Here is a 13,317-nt window from a genome sequence, read left to right on the forward strand (position 1 = left end):
CTGGCTCAGCCTTGCGGGTAGACTACTCCTACCAGCGCCAGTGCTACGGCTCCTCGCGTAAAATTTAAGTCGTAGTGGCTAAAGAGTTGGCTGTACTCTTTCCCTGGATTTCCTCCACTGGCGAGGGTGAGAATAAAAGAAGAGACCAGAGACAGAGCGATGGTTTGTACCCGGGTACCTCCATTTGTATGAAATTTACTAAGAAATATTTGTACCTTTACATCGAGGTTGCCCGTTGCAGCCAAGCGCGGCTCGGATTTCCGAGCAAAACAGCAATCAAGTTGAAGACAACCCTACAACACTGAATGTTAAAACATTCCTACCCTCAGATAATAATCTTTGGCATCAATTATTGAAGAAGCGGATGTGTATGTCGAAGAACAAAGATGCCCTTCCCATTCGTGATCTCCACTACATCTAATATCTCATTCCAATCCAGCCTCGCCTCATCCACCCATCCCTCCCTCCCCAGCTCAGCAACATCTCAACGCGCTATCCTCCGCGCTGCATTGAAAAGCCACAAGAGACTTTCTCCGTCTGACCAGGCAAATAACCTATTAGCACTAGCCTCCGCCATTCAAAATTACCTACGCTACCTTCTGACTCTGGATCTTGCACTGTCTGGCAAACCTATTGCTGGCGAGGAAGTCGACATCACATTGGCGAAAGAGCCCGAGATCGAATGGCGACCTACACTCAGTTCGAGTCCCATTCCTGGCCGTGAGAATGAACGTGTCAAAGGCAAAGGACTCGATTATGAAATTTTCTTCGTCCATCATACTTTAGCCCTGGTCCAGAATTTAATTGCCCGACACTCGCTACTGGGATTATACGCGTCCGTCAATCCGACGGCAGAACAACGGACGGCATTGATCCAGAATGCCACCAAAGCTTTGAAGACGGCATATTCTATACATTCTTATCTCCTTCTAAGGACGAATTCCTCCAGTGAAGGTCCACCTACGTTTCCTCCAAGTGCAGTGGATGTATCTATGGCGGTCCAGTCGGCTTTACAACATTTAACACATGCAGAGTTTAATCTGCTGTGTGTTTTGAAAGATGATCCTTACCCAGCTGTACTGATCCAGTCCAGGAACAAAGACGATCGAGAATGGATGATTAAAGCTCCTCAGATTCCCCGGGTTCGTGCTCAAGTGTTGACTCGACTGTGTATCGGGGCGGCGGATCACGCGTCTGTTGCTGCGGTTGCGTTGAAATCAGAAGGAGCGAAGGTTTCAAAAGACTTGTTGGAATATTGCGATGGCATTCGGCGCGCCGCACGTGCCAAGGCCTGCCGGTTTCAAGCACTCGATGAGGATTTCTCTGGATTCACGGGGAAGGGCATCGCCTGGTTGCGGGCCGCGATGAATGAACTCGGACTTGAAGTGGGCAAAGATGGCTCCAAGTCATCCGGCATGGGGAAATTGAAGGTTTCGTGGATGGAACGAAGAGAAGATAAGAGAATTGAGAAGGGAAGTGCCAACTGGGGTCTGGACGGGGGCAAGCTTGAAGAAGGTCGGATTGTGGAGTATCTTGACCAGAAAATGAACAAGGAGAACGACACGATCAATGTCCAGTTGATTCCGGAATGGAAACCGCTGTTGGCGATGCTGCCAAGTGGGATGAATATGCCGATTGACGAAAAATGGAAGTCGAACCTTTTGGAAGAGGATGAATTGGCGGCGATGCGAGCTCCACCTGAAGATGACAACTTAGGAGATGGGATTAGCACGGACGAAGAAGACGGGAATGGAAAGCAGCCGGTAGGGGCTTTCCCGGGGACACACCGGGATTATGGTAGAGATGGAGCAAGTTATTATTGAAGGGAAGGGGAGGGCAATACAGACGGCATCTTGGATCAGTCCTGATGAATGGATCTTGCTACGAGACTTTTCTCTCTGTGCATCAAATCCGTATGACTGCACAAACATCATAAGAATAAGGCTGGCCGCTATAAATTCTCAGACTCGCTATGCGGGGGCTAAGCTGTATTAGGGCATGTATCTAACTTCAACCCCTTTGGTGCATTTCTTCGCGCCCTTTTTTTCTGGCTTCCACGTTTCAAAAACCGTTTCACGTTCCTTCATTCAACAACAAACCACCAATCATCTCCCAAACCTCCAGCAACGGTAAAGCTTGTCACGATCAAGCAAAATCTCCATGAACTGATCACCGGCCAAACATTCCTCGTGGCCTGATGACCGGCCAGACAAACGCGTCCGTCAATGACGGGACTACAGCACGCCTCGAAAGGGACTTTCGACATGACCACCTTGTGGTTGGACATGAGGTCTTCTCTTCTCAATCTATCAACTTATCCTTGTACTACGGCATGAAAGAGGGCCGGGCCAGGTCGTGACCTGTGGCTGTTGGCGACGGACGACTGACACCTGTGATGTCCCGTGGCTGATGGATGATAACTGCGGTATGCTCGTGTTGATGACTCTTGACCGACAAAGCGGAGAAGGTGTTTTCATATCTCCTGACATTTTCACATCTCATCATCGTTCCTCTTTCTCTCGTGGTTTTTGCCGTCATTTCTCTCCATTGAATTACAATTGACAACCAGGGCTGGCCCCTGAGCAAATATTTGATCTCAGATACTACTAATATTACCATCACAATGACACCCCTATATCTTGGCATTTTCCTCTCCATATTCCTGATATTGATGTCGTCATCGGCGCTTCCCGTGACATCGATACTTCCAAAGATCACAATTCGACGACACTCCATTCCATCGCCGACAAGTGCAACAATTATAATTCGGCACGAACCAATATTGGAACGACCGACAACTACGAGTGTTGCAAATCGAGATAATAATTTCACACAACGCGCTGGAACACATGGAAAGCAAAAGCGAAACCAGAATTCGATATCTGTCGTCAACAAGCACTCCTACGCACATCAACTGAACAAAAGGGGTGCAAAGTCTCAGCATCTGGCAAGACTCATCCCTTACAATACCGGAAACAGCGAGAATTCTTCATCACCGATTTTCTCGTCTATGTCGAACTCAACTTCGTCTTCGAATTCGAATTCGATCTCGTCCAGCTTGAACTCAACCACGACAGACTCCGGCGAAGGAAATCGTGCAGCTAGCAACAGTACATTTCGAGCGAGCACCGTGGACCTCGAGAACCCATCCTCCCAGAACACGACAGGTACGGACGTCGCCATAGAGGAGTTTCCATCGACGATAATAAATCAAGCGTCCACAGGGATAAGAACCCTGCCTCCTACAACGGCCATTTCTATGCCTGTCATGCCAGAGCCAATTCTGGAATCAATTCCTACAATTACATCGATAGCAACGGAGTCTGAAAACCTAAACTGCCCTTTCGCATCCAGCGTGGAGTCGGAGTCTGAACGTTCTTTCCCAGTCATCATCACTGTTTTTCCTGTTCCTTCTACTTCCTCTGCGCCTTGAGATAGCATGCGAAAATAAATTTTTTTTTTTCCCTTATTCACCTCATTCACCAATCAAGAATGAATGGAATACGACTCTGAGGCGTTGGGTTCCCAAAATCTGTGTGAACGCAGCCCAGACCGTACGACTGATTGAGAACCTGTCTTGCGAGAGGATCTATATCATCCTAAATCCCAAGTTTCAGCCTGCAGATCTCTTCGGACCGGGCCAGAGCAAGGTTTCTATTCCAGCCCTTGGAGAATCGAAACTACTGAATGAGAACTCATAAAATCCTTTGGGGTTCGATGGAATCAACGATTCTCAATCGGAAATGATCTTGTTCGATACGCATTACGTAGCAGAAACTCCCTACTTAAAAGGCCTCCCTTCTGGTGTCTTCACTAGCATGTCCATTTGAATATTCATGACAAAATAGCAATTTACTCATTCCCTCCATATTGGTGAGAGTTATTATTGGTCAGGCGGAAGCATCCATCCCATGTACGCAGCAGAAACAGAATAGATATCACAACTGAACGATCCGTGGAGTATATTGCAATAGCAAAGGCAGATCTGGGAGGATATTGAGTCGAGAAAAGAGAGAGGTAGAGGTAGATAGACTCTTCCTCCTCTCTCAGAGAAGAGATGAAAGTTCATCAGGCTCTTTCTTTGTGCACCACACCGGACCGCGATCCCTTTTTCTTCTTTAGACAAACACGACTCAACTCCACTACAACACTTCCCCGACGATCCTCGCGGCTTCTTTATACGTAGTCAGCAATTTCTCACACTTCTCTCTCTCCTTTTTAATCCCGTCATCTTCATACAGCAATTCGCCAAACAATTCCTCCTTGTATAACTCGCTGACGAGGCGGTTCTGCACTTCATCCCGGCTATGATTGACGAGTAAATGCATGATAGCCTTGGGAACCTGGTCCGCAATCGTTTCGCGAACGATGTTGAAGTACGAGCTGATCAGTCGGCGGATCAGTTCGGTTTCGAGGGCTTCTCGATCCGTGAGAACAGGTTCGGCGGATTGTTCGGGCTAGAAATCTCGTTAGAAAAATTCAATCAAGCATGTGAATATCAGGAATGCTCACGAAAAAAGATGTTGATTCGCCAAATTCGGAAACAGGCGCGTAGTCGTCGTTCATGTGGGGAGGATAAACGGGAGACCGATCAGTGAAGCTACCTCGGTTCATCCTGCGCATACTCTGTGAGAAACTTGGGTCCACCGCATGGCTTACATGCCGTTGCCCAGCGGATGTGGATGGTGGAGCGGGAGGAAGTCCAGATGGCAGTCCTCCCTCCTTGCCGAAGAAGTAATTCAAGAACGAATCTCTTGCTGCCCCGGCAGATCCAGTTGGGGCAGCAATGCCGCCTATTCCATTCTCTTTCTCTCGCGTCACAGCAGGAGACATGCTTCTGTTCAGGTTGGGATGTTTTCGATTGGGGAGGGCCGCTGGCTTGTCTTCTTGGTCGGCTTCTTCATCATCTGGAGTGGCAGCGCCATTTATGCCTAGTTGCTTTATTCGTTGTTTTTCTCGTTTTCTTCTCTCTTCCGCTTGTGCTGCTTTCTTGTCCTTTTCATTCTTGCTGGCAATGACTGATGACATTGCTGCGGCGGCGCCAAGGAAATTAGGATGGTTAGTATTGATGTATGCCCGTTGAATGGCAATTAGAGACTCGACATAACTAGAACAAGGCCCCAATCGCTCGCGGAGGAGGTCCGATACCACTTCAATGAGTTTGCCTTGTAATCTGGGAAATCTTGACAACTCTGTCGACCCACAAGTATGACATATCTTGATCAATTCCTCATAGACCAATTCAACACATCGTTGACTGGGAATTTCCAAAAGCTTGATTTGAGGCTTGACCAGTAAATCGAATGCAAGTTCGGGAACGAAAAGGCTCGGTCGAGGGCCGGTGGAATTTCGAATGGCGGTTCGGATGTCGAGCACGGAGAGATTGTGAGTCGGATCGATGGTTTCCAAAGAATTGCCAAAGACCGAGTTGAAAATGTAATATATTCTGGCGCCGCCGCAAAGCTCTTTGGTCGAGATTTCGGATGATGTACCATCAATCGAGGAGATGAATGAGGTTGCGAAACGAGTCATCAGTTGTAGAATCAGCGAGCCGCGATGTTCTTTCCCGCTGAATTGTTTGCTCCCGTAACTAGCCAGCTCTTGCTGTGTCTGTCCCATCAAGGTGTTTAATCGGGCCTTGATATCTGGTAAGCGATCGCGAATATGTGACATGAGAGTGGTGTTCAAAGTCTTCGCAAGGTATTGTGTTCCACATCTGGTCGCCATATTTCGGTATGCCGGATGGTGTCTGAAGAATTCGGCTTCGGATTTGAGAGCTTCTGACATTGGCTTTCGGGTTTGGATGTCTTGTTGCGACCGGTTGACGACACCGATAAATCCAAGTTTGAGCGGGTACACGCGACCAGACAGAATATCCAGGGCATTTGTACCATGATCCATCAAATCCAATTTGGTGAGGACGCCAATGGTCCTTCTTCCCATGGGATCGACATGACGCGCAAGCTTGAGAGCTTCTGAATTGACAATGTCGACGTTTGCCGGTGAGACGGCAAGAATGATGCTGTTCGGTTTCGCAATGTATTCGGATATCAGGTTTCGTGTTTGTTTCTCAATGTCTGACGGTTGATCACCGATCGGAACTTTGGTCAAACCCGGGAGATCCACCAAAGTCAAGTTCAAAACATGCGGAGAGAAAATTTTGAGGTTGATAGGTTGTCGGTTGATGCCCTTGTTGTTTCCCGCTATTCTTGCCGTCTCGTTCTCGATCTCAGCTCTGACTTGATTGAAGTCCACGAACTTGCGGCCAGGGACGTGGTGAAACTCTCCCCATTCTCCGTGTTCTGCCACGCTGGCGGCAGTGTGAGGGACATGGATCTCGTCATTGCCATTTATGCCATCATCATCGGGTGGGATATTGATTAATTGTAATATCAGAGGTCGACGAGTGACAATACCGCTGCCTCGAGGGAGAAAGTCTCGGCCGACGATGTTTTCAAGGACAGAGGATTTTCCCGAAGATTGGGAGCCAACGACGACTATCTGGGGGAGATCGAGAGAGTCATTTCCGATCGTATTAAAGACGAGATCTTGGAGTTTGTTGACGGTGCGGAGGAGGTCGTCGCCGAGGGTGGTCATGTCGTCGACGACCGTGGCTGTTTAAGTGATGTTCGTTCAGAGATGAAAAAAGTTGGCAGCGCGATGGAGGGAAGGAGTGGTGGGTTTGGAAAAGAGATGGATGGCTGGCGCAGGCGAATGTGATGCGGTAGAGAAGAAGATAGAATTTAATAAAGGTAAGGAAATGGGGATGGAAGTTGAACTGTTGGATCCGTTTCAGATTGACAGGCACATGTTTACGGTGCTTGTAAAAACGCGGGTTGCAACCGCAGTCAACAGGTCCCACGAAACTTCAGGTGGAAAATGAGATTTCCTGACACAAATGACGCGAAATTTCTGTGAAGAAACCACTGTCAGACTCCGCCCGGTCTCCGGCCCCCTGCTTCTCCAGATTTCGTTCCGCGGCCACAGCGAGTTGAACCGTCAAGTTCAGGTTGCAGGCGGGGTCGAATTACGACATGAGCTGACGACAAACAATAAGAGGTGCCGGTGATATATCTCACCTCGCCCACGATGTAGAATACTCTCAACCCTGCCGTGATGCATCTAACAGCAACCATTGCGCTCACCGGTCTTCTACGAGCCGACCGAGGATGGACTCTTCCAGCTCATGAAGGCCAACAAGCAGTCATTGAACCAGAATATACACTCACTTCGACCATCAGAGACACACTTATTGCCAACGAGGTCATTGGCGACGTTCTCGACGATTTCGAGCCAACCTATTACCTCGACATTACCTACCCCAAGTCCCATGAAACCGTCTTACTAGGGAACGATATTCCAGTCGAATCAGTCTCCAAGCGACCCGTATTCCTCTTCCGTTCTCTTAGCCCTCCATCCATTGAACCGGAGGATTCTACCTTCACCCTCGTTCTCACAGATCCAGACGCCAAGTCCCGAGACAACCCCAAATGGTCTGAAATGTGTCATTGGATCCTGACCAATTTGACCGCGCCACTTCGAGAGCCGCCACCGCGTATTCGGAAGATCAAGCCAGGAGAGGTAGAAGAGTATTATCCTCCAAGACCACCTCCGAAGACGGGATCACACCGATATGTTTTTGTCCTTCTGGAAGGCGACACTTCGAATCTCCGAGCCCCGTCGAAAAGAAGGCACTGGGGCTATGGCAAAGTCCGACATGGTGTGAGAGACTGGGCTCACGAGAATAACTTGACGGTGGTGGGAGCCAATTTCTTCTTCGCTCGGAACAAGGAGCAGTAGTGGCAAGCCGACCATCTCGTCGACGAGCTCATCTCATGTTCACTTCTCTCAGAAGCTGCAATACAGTCAGACTCCTCGAAACAGAGTCCATCGCTTGCTTCCCGTGTTCCACATGCGTCGCAATAGTGCCAGTGGTAGCAATATCCGCTGCATCAGCCGCAAATAGCCACGGCCCAATACGTTTTGAAATTTGATCGTGGGTCTCGACCTCGGAGACGTAGTGCTTTCCGAACGTAGAAGTCGCATGTTCAAATCGTCTCGATTGAGCTAGAATGGGGAATGCCTGCAATAGTTGGCTTTCATCACGGAGCCTGTCAAGCATGTTGATCGTATCTGAAATCTCATTCTCCAACTGTTCGTCTGCAAAGCTCAGGTGGCCCTGCAAAACCCTTTGTTGTTGCGAGGCCGGGAGCAGGTCCTTTTCAACCTTGTTCAACAGATCGTGCCCCTCACTGGTGAAGATCGTATTTGTAGATAGTTGGTTGACTTCTTTCTCATTGAGCGTGCCATGAGAGCTCGTCTCCGGAAGAGGAGCCTTCAAAGTTGCGACTGCGGAGAGGAGTCGTTGACGTGCTTCAAGATACAGATTGTACTGATGGTCAATTTTTTGCTCCGAGTCACTAATGTTGAATTCCGCATCTTCCATATCTACGTGGTCCGGTTCGTTGTTCTCGCCCTGACACATCTCCAAGCTCTCCTCGACCCAGGCTGCCAGCTCTCTCCGCGTAGTTGAAAGGGCGTGAAGACGCAGCTGAGAAGTTGTGTTGGTCATGTTGGAGGCCACCAACTTTGTGTTTTCTAGCGACGTTTTCTCGTGGTTTTCTTGACGATGTGCTTGTACAACGGCGCGCTCAAGAGCTTTTACAGACCGGATAATTGAGTCAGCGAGAATTGTCATGTCGGTATCTGAGTTCGTCTGTGTAGAAGCCATTTCGGGAGTTGGTCGGACGTCCAGGACGGCCGCTTGTCTCCTGCGCTTGATATGCTCCAACTCATCCTTCAAAGTGACCAGTGTCGCATGTTGTTTCTGCGCTCGTAACAGTTTGACATGTTGGTCCAGGAGCCCTGATAAGTCTTGTTTTGACGTTGCTGAATTCTGCAAGCTTAGGTTTGGAAGGTGGCTCTCGGCCTGGGAAGCAATGCCATCGTATTGATGTCTGGCGGCCAGATTTGCCCGGAGAGCCTTGAGATATTCACCTCTCAAGCCATCAACCAATGGCCCTGAGCCATTCTCTTCTCGCTCTGTTACCTCGGCAGATTTTTCATGGGAAATTTCCTCGATAAGCGTCGCCATATATGAACGTATCGAGTCTCGAATCCTCTCCAACTCATGGGGTGCCTTGAGATAGGGCTCGAATGCGTTTGATAATTTTTCAACGAGAGCTCTTTCTTCTCCATCACGATCCATGATGACTTCGAAAGGCGTCCCGGTGTGCCGATTTCTATTTTAACTGCCTTCGTTGAGGAGGAAAGAGGATTGAGCATGAAAGTTTTCCCCACCGGCAAGACGATGTTAACGATCCAGTTTAGCCCAATCCAGAATTCATTTGTAGGATTCGCTGAAATCCCATTGAGATGGGCTAATCAACAAGCAAAGGAGAATGTTTGGGTATAACGATTGTGAAGACTCTGATCAACTACGAGTCATATTATATCATAAATACCACAACTGAAATGGATATATATGGGAAGAACCCGAATCCTTCAAACCCAGCTCTATTCAAAACATGTCAATCACAGAAGAGGTGGAGGGCAGTCAGATCGTATCGCGAAACCAGCCCAATATAAATGAAGAACCTGCAATTAAGTCCCATGACTCACCAACGCCTACAGATCTTGGGAGAACAGGCAAATATGGTGCTTCTGGTTTGCTCACTTCTGCAGCTTCCAGCCTAGGGCAGGTTGTCATACGAATACAAAATGGCACAGCGCAGCAACGTGATTGATGATTTGGAACAGAATTTCACATATGGTATGGTGTGTTCCAAGAATATTCGACTTTGGACCATCACAGCGATATTAGCCCAATAGGAATCATTGGAACAATTCTGGATGTAAGCGTATTCGTTGTTGGATGTATCCCGGCTGACATTTCGGGGCGCCATCTATCTATCTATGCTACTTTTGTTTGGTCTCTCTATCAACCAATATGGACATCTGCGGAAATATGCAGTCACAATCGGAATCATCCTTTCAGTCCGCAGCTTGCTTCTCTCTTCATTCAGCAAAGAGGTCTGACATATTGTGGTGGCCCAGGGTGTAATTCATGACCTTTGGAACCACGCTGCTGCTTTTCATTCCTAGCACCATTTTTCCTCGATGCATGGTTTGTCTGTCGAAAAGGATTCATATTTGAGGTCATCTTGTCAGTCAAATCTGCGGTCGGAGCAGGTACTCCATTGCTGTTTGGATTTTCTCCCCTCGACAGTTGGATTTCAGACGTCACTCCAAAAATGCGTTGATAGTGGCTGCCTTGAATGCCTCTAGCATCATTGCTAGTTTTTGCTTTGGATTGCTGAGTGATGGCAACTCGATTTGACCTGGATAGCGACCATGGTCGATTTCGACAGTGTCCTTACTCTCCGCGCTGGGGACGTGCATCCCAGTCTTCTTGTTCTGGGGTTTGGTGTCACAGCAATCCACCTCAGGTATTGTTCTGCTGGCAACCTTTTCGATCGTATACGGATCCTTCGCGGGAGGATACGGCGTTCTTCTGAAAGCCAATCGGTTGTCCTGTCGACAATAGTCATCCTGATGGACACATCGTGTGAATAAGTGATGGAGGAAGGATCACAGGTGAAGGCCAACCATCTAATCATCCTCAATCTGCCGAAGAATGTCCAAAATGACAATTTCCGGAAAATCCCATCGGCGGTGATATTGGCTGAGTTCCGTTTGCTGCAGGGTTTTCAATTCGCATCTTTTATGTGCTTTTTCGATTCTGCTAGTTGTCTGGTGAGTTCTCGGCCATCATCACCTTCCTTTCCTTCCATCTGGATCGCCCTCTCGAGCCATTCAACGGCATCGGCCCAGCGAGCCATCTCCATCAGACATCTGCCTCCGACAATGTATGCTTTGGCGTTCCCAGGAACTTTTTCTCCATTCGGGCCAATACCAGGGCCTCTTTTACATTCCAAACTGCACTCAGCATCTTTAAGACCCTCCACCCAGTTTTGAACACTTGCATGTGCTGCGGCGCGAGACAGATACATCAGGGCTAGTTCTTCTCTAGCACGACTTATGGGTTCCCAGCCTGGTCGGGCTGCTGCCATATCTATGCCAAATCCGAGAAGGCGGATGGCGTCCGCATGCTGGCCTTTACGAGACGCCGCTGCCGCAGAGTCTCTTAACTTTTGGACCTGGGCGGATCGTTTGGGATTGACGGGGAGAGGGGGGGGTGGGACGTTGTTCGAGGTCTCGAGGGACTTGAGAGCGCCATGTAGACTGTTCAGATTGGAAATGGCATCCTGAAGGGTCTTGTCCGAGGAGAGGATAGAAATTTGTTTTGTTTGGGGATCAATGTGTAGGGGGAGTTGAGTATATGTGTCGTCGATAGAAGCCATGATAGGTGTTTTGGTTTGTTCTTTTCTTTTCTGAGAAGGAAGTCTGAAATGTTGAAATTGGATTCCAATCAATTATGAACGCGTCAAACGAAATTTCTCAGGCACAAACCCTGGATTTTTATGAATTCGAACTGCTGGTTGAAGAAACTTGGACACCTCAACCTGTTTCTTCATGTCCATGGAAATCTTGGCGTTCTAGGCACGCCATCCTCAAAGTGGCGCAGAGTCCAAAATTAATTGAGTGTCCGCCATCCGTACCGAGGGCATTGACAAACGAATGCTACCATAAGGTGTCGCTCTTATCGCGCTTGCGTACTCTCACATTGACCATAACGATGTTTAAACTATGATAGTTCATACATCCAGCTTTCCAGACCCTCATCTTCATAATGTCTATTTCTTCTTCATTGCACAACCTTCCCTTTCGTTCGACCATCAACGCCATCGTGCGACCCTATCAATGGCGACGTCGTCCCCACGGATGCGACCGGCAAAGCTGGACGGCTGGAAAAATATAGGCTTGGTTGTGGAAGAAGATCCCGAACTGGAACATCCTCGGCCATCGGCCGTTTCGCCTAAAAGAGGGAGCCAGAAACCCAGACGATTACACGATGTTGCCCGCAGAGCGGCGCGATCTAGCCGTCATCTCGTCCAACGAGGTCGAACAGAATGGCCGCTCGGAGGAAGACCGGAAGATGAACATATCGACCCGCGCGGGTTTCTTTTTCCCCTCCCCTTAGAATTACGCGCCAGGATTTAACGACACTACTTGTTCGACGAGAGTGGGAAACTTAGAGTCCAGCAACTCGAGGCTCCACGAATGCTCGTTTGAGATCCGATATTGTCGGACTCCCAACTACCAATTAGACGATCTACATGGAAGCGTCTGGTGTCTTGGGCTCCGAGGGGGTTATTCATCTTGCTGGAGCCCCAGACTTGCGGCTCCTCAAGGGGGTCTCAGGCGCGCAGTTGCAATTCGGTCCCTGTTGGTACCTTTACGGCACTTGAACCTGACACGGCTAAAGGAAATGGGATGCCGATGCTTTCGCCGTCTCGTACACATTCAAATTGTTGTTCCCCATGTAGCTTTCCTAGCCTCCGCCAGGTGGAGCGACGAAAGGACTGGGACAACCCATTTCAATGAACTGTGAAGTTTTAGCATGCCTCGCAAATCAGCGGTCCCTCAAGACCACAGTTTGCGGCGTATAGTAAGTGGCGTGGTGTCAACACAGAAATTCTGAGAAGCCAGCACCGCCGGGATGGTACTGTATTCAAACTCATCAGAGATGTGGGTGTCCCTCACGAACGGTCTTGCTGCGCGCGCGTGCGGGTACCCAAGCGGGCACCCAAACGGGCCGCAAGCCCAAATTTCCCCCACTCGGACCCCTTACACGTCCTGGCATGGCACGCAGCCTGTCCTCGCGTCCTCGAGTCGAATTCCTGTGTCTTGCAGAGAAGAGATTCAAATAATCGATGAACGACAAAACCTCGAGCACGGGACGGCACAGCGAGTAATGCAGCCCTGCGGATACACCTAAACTCTACTCTGATTGAGAAAAGCATGCGAGGACGTCAGTCCAGTAGTACGAAGATGGTGGCAAAAGGACGACTCAAAGAATACATCTGTGATAATGGGTCGTTGTGGTGGATCGGGATAACGGACACCGTCGTTGGGCAGATGCTCTTCTCCCTGTGCCCGGTGTGGTTGACGCGAAGGTAAACTAGATGTGTAGCCATTGGGCTTTCCCGCAGACGTTGTGGAAGTGAGTGTAATAGAGAGACCCGAGTGTTGCTGGATAGATAGGGACGCTTAATGGTGTAGGGAAAGCGGTGCTGCAAGATTTCCTTGAGGTGTTCACTTCCCCCACCCAGCCTGCGACAAACCATCATACGATCCATCCTATGTCATGTACTGTACCTTGTTTCTTGCGGGACGTTGGATGAAACGATGGGA

General features: G+C 49.0%; 5 protein-coding genes across 5 annotated transcripts; 2 read left to right on the forward strand and 3 right to left on the reverse strand.

Annotated features, from left to right (window-relative positions):
• Positions 1-386: 386 nt before the first annotated feature.
• On the forward strand, positions 387-1,823 carry Z518_06103 (uncharacterized protein; the record flags this gene model as incomplete). The annotated part of the gene is made up of 1 exon (XM_013416913.1): positions 387-1,823. One exon carries the CDS (start codon positions 387-389, stop codon positions 1,821-1,823), a length of 1,437 nt encoding a protein of 478 aa, XP_013272367.1.
• A 2,319-nt stretch (positions 1,824-4,142) lies between these two features.
• Z518_06104 (uncharacterized protein) lies at positions 4,143-6,597 on the reverse strand (the record flags this gene model as incomplete). Its single annotated transcript, XM_013416914.1, has 2 exons — positions 4,143-4,457; positions 4,513-6,597. The coding sequence occupies 2 exons, from the start codon at positions 6,595-6,597 to the stop codon at positions 4,143-4,145; spliced, it is 2,400 nt and encodes a 799-aa protein (XP_013272368.1).
• Positions 6,598-7,116: 519 nt separating this feature from the next.
• Positions 7,117-7,800, forward strand: Z518_06105 (uncharacterized protein; the record flags this gene model as incomplete). Its single annotated transcript, XM_013416915.1, has 1 exon — positions 7,117-7,800. The coding sequence occupies one exon, from the start codon at positions 7,117-7,119 to the stop codon at positions 7,798-7,800; it is 684 nt and encodes a 227-aa protein (XP_013272369.1).
• Positions 7,801-7,828: 28 nt separating this feature from the next.
• Z518_06106 (uncharacterized protein) lies at positions 7,829-9,208 on the reverse strand (the record flags this gene model as incomplete). Its single annotated transcript, XM_013416916.1, has 1 exon — positions 7,829-9,208. One exon carries the CDS (start codon positions 9,206-9,208, stop codon positions 7,829-7,831), a length of 1,380 nt encoding a protein of 459 aa, XP_013272370.1.
• A 1,501-nt stretch (positions 9,209-10,709) lies between these two features.
• Z518_06107 (uncharacterized protein) lies at positions 10,710-11,363 on the reverse strand (the record flags this gene model as incomplete). Its single annotated transcript, XM_013416917.1, has 1 exon — positions 10,710-11,363. One exon carries the CDS (start codon positions 11,361-11,363, stop codon positions 10,710-10,712), a length of 654 nt encoding a protein of 217 aa, XP_013272371.1.
• Between the last annotated feature and the right edge of the window lie 1,954 nt (positions 11,364-13,317).

This window comes from Rhinocladiella mackenziei (assembly GCF_000835555.1).
Source record: "Rhinocladiella mackenziei CBS 650.93 unplaced genomic scaffold supercont1.4, whole genome shotgun sequence".
In the NCBI taxonomy this organism is placed as follows: Eukaryota; Fungi; Ascomycota; class Eurotiomycetes; order Chaetothyriales; family Herpotrichiellaceae; genus Rhinocladiella; species Rhinocladiella mackenziei.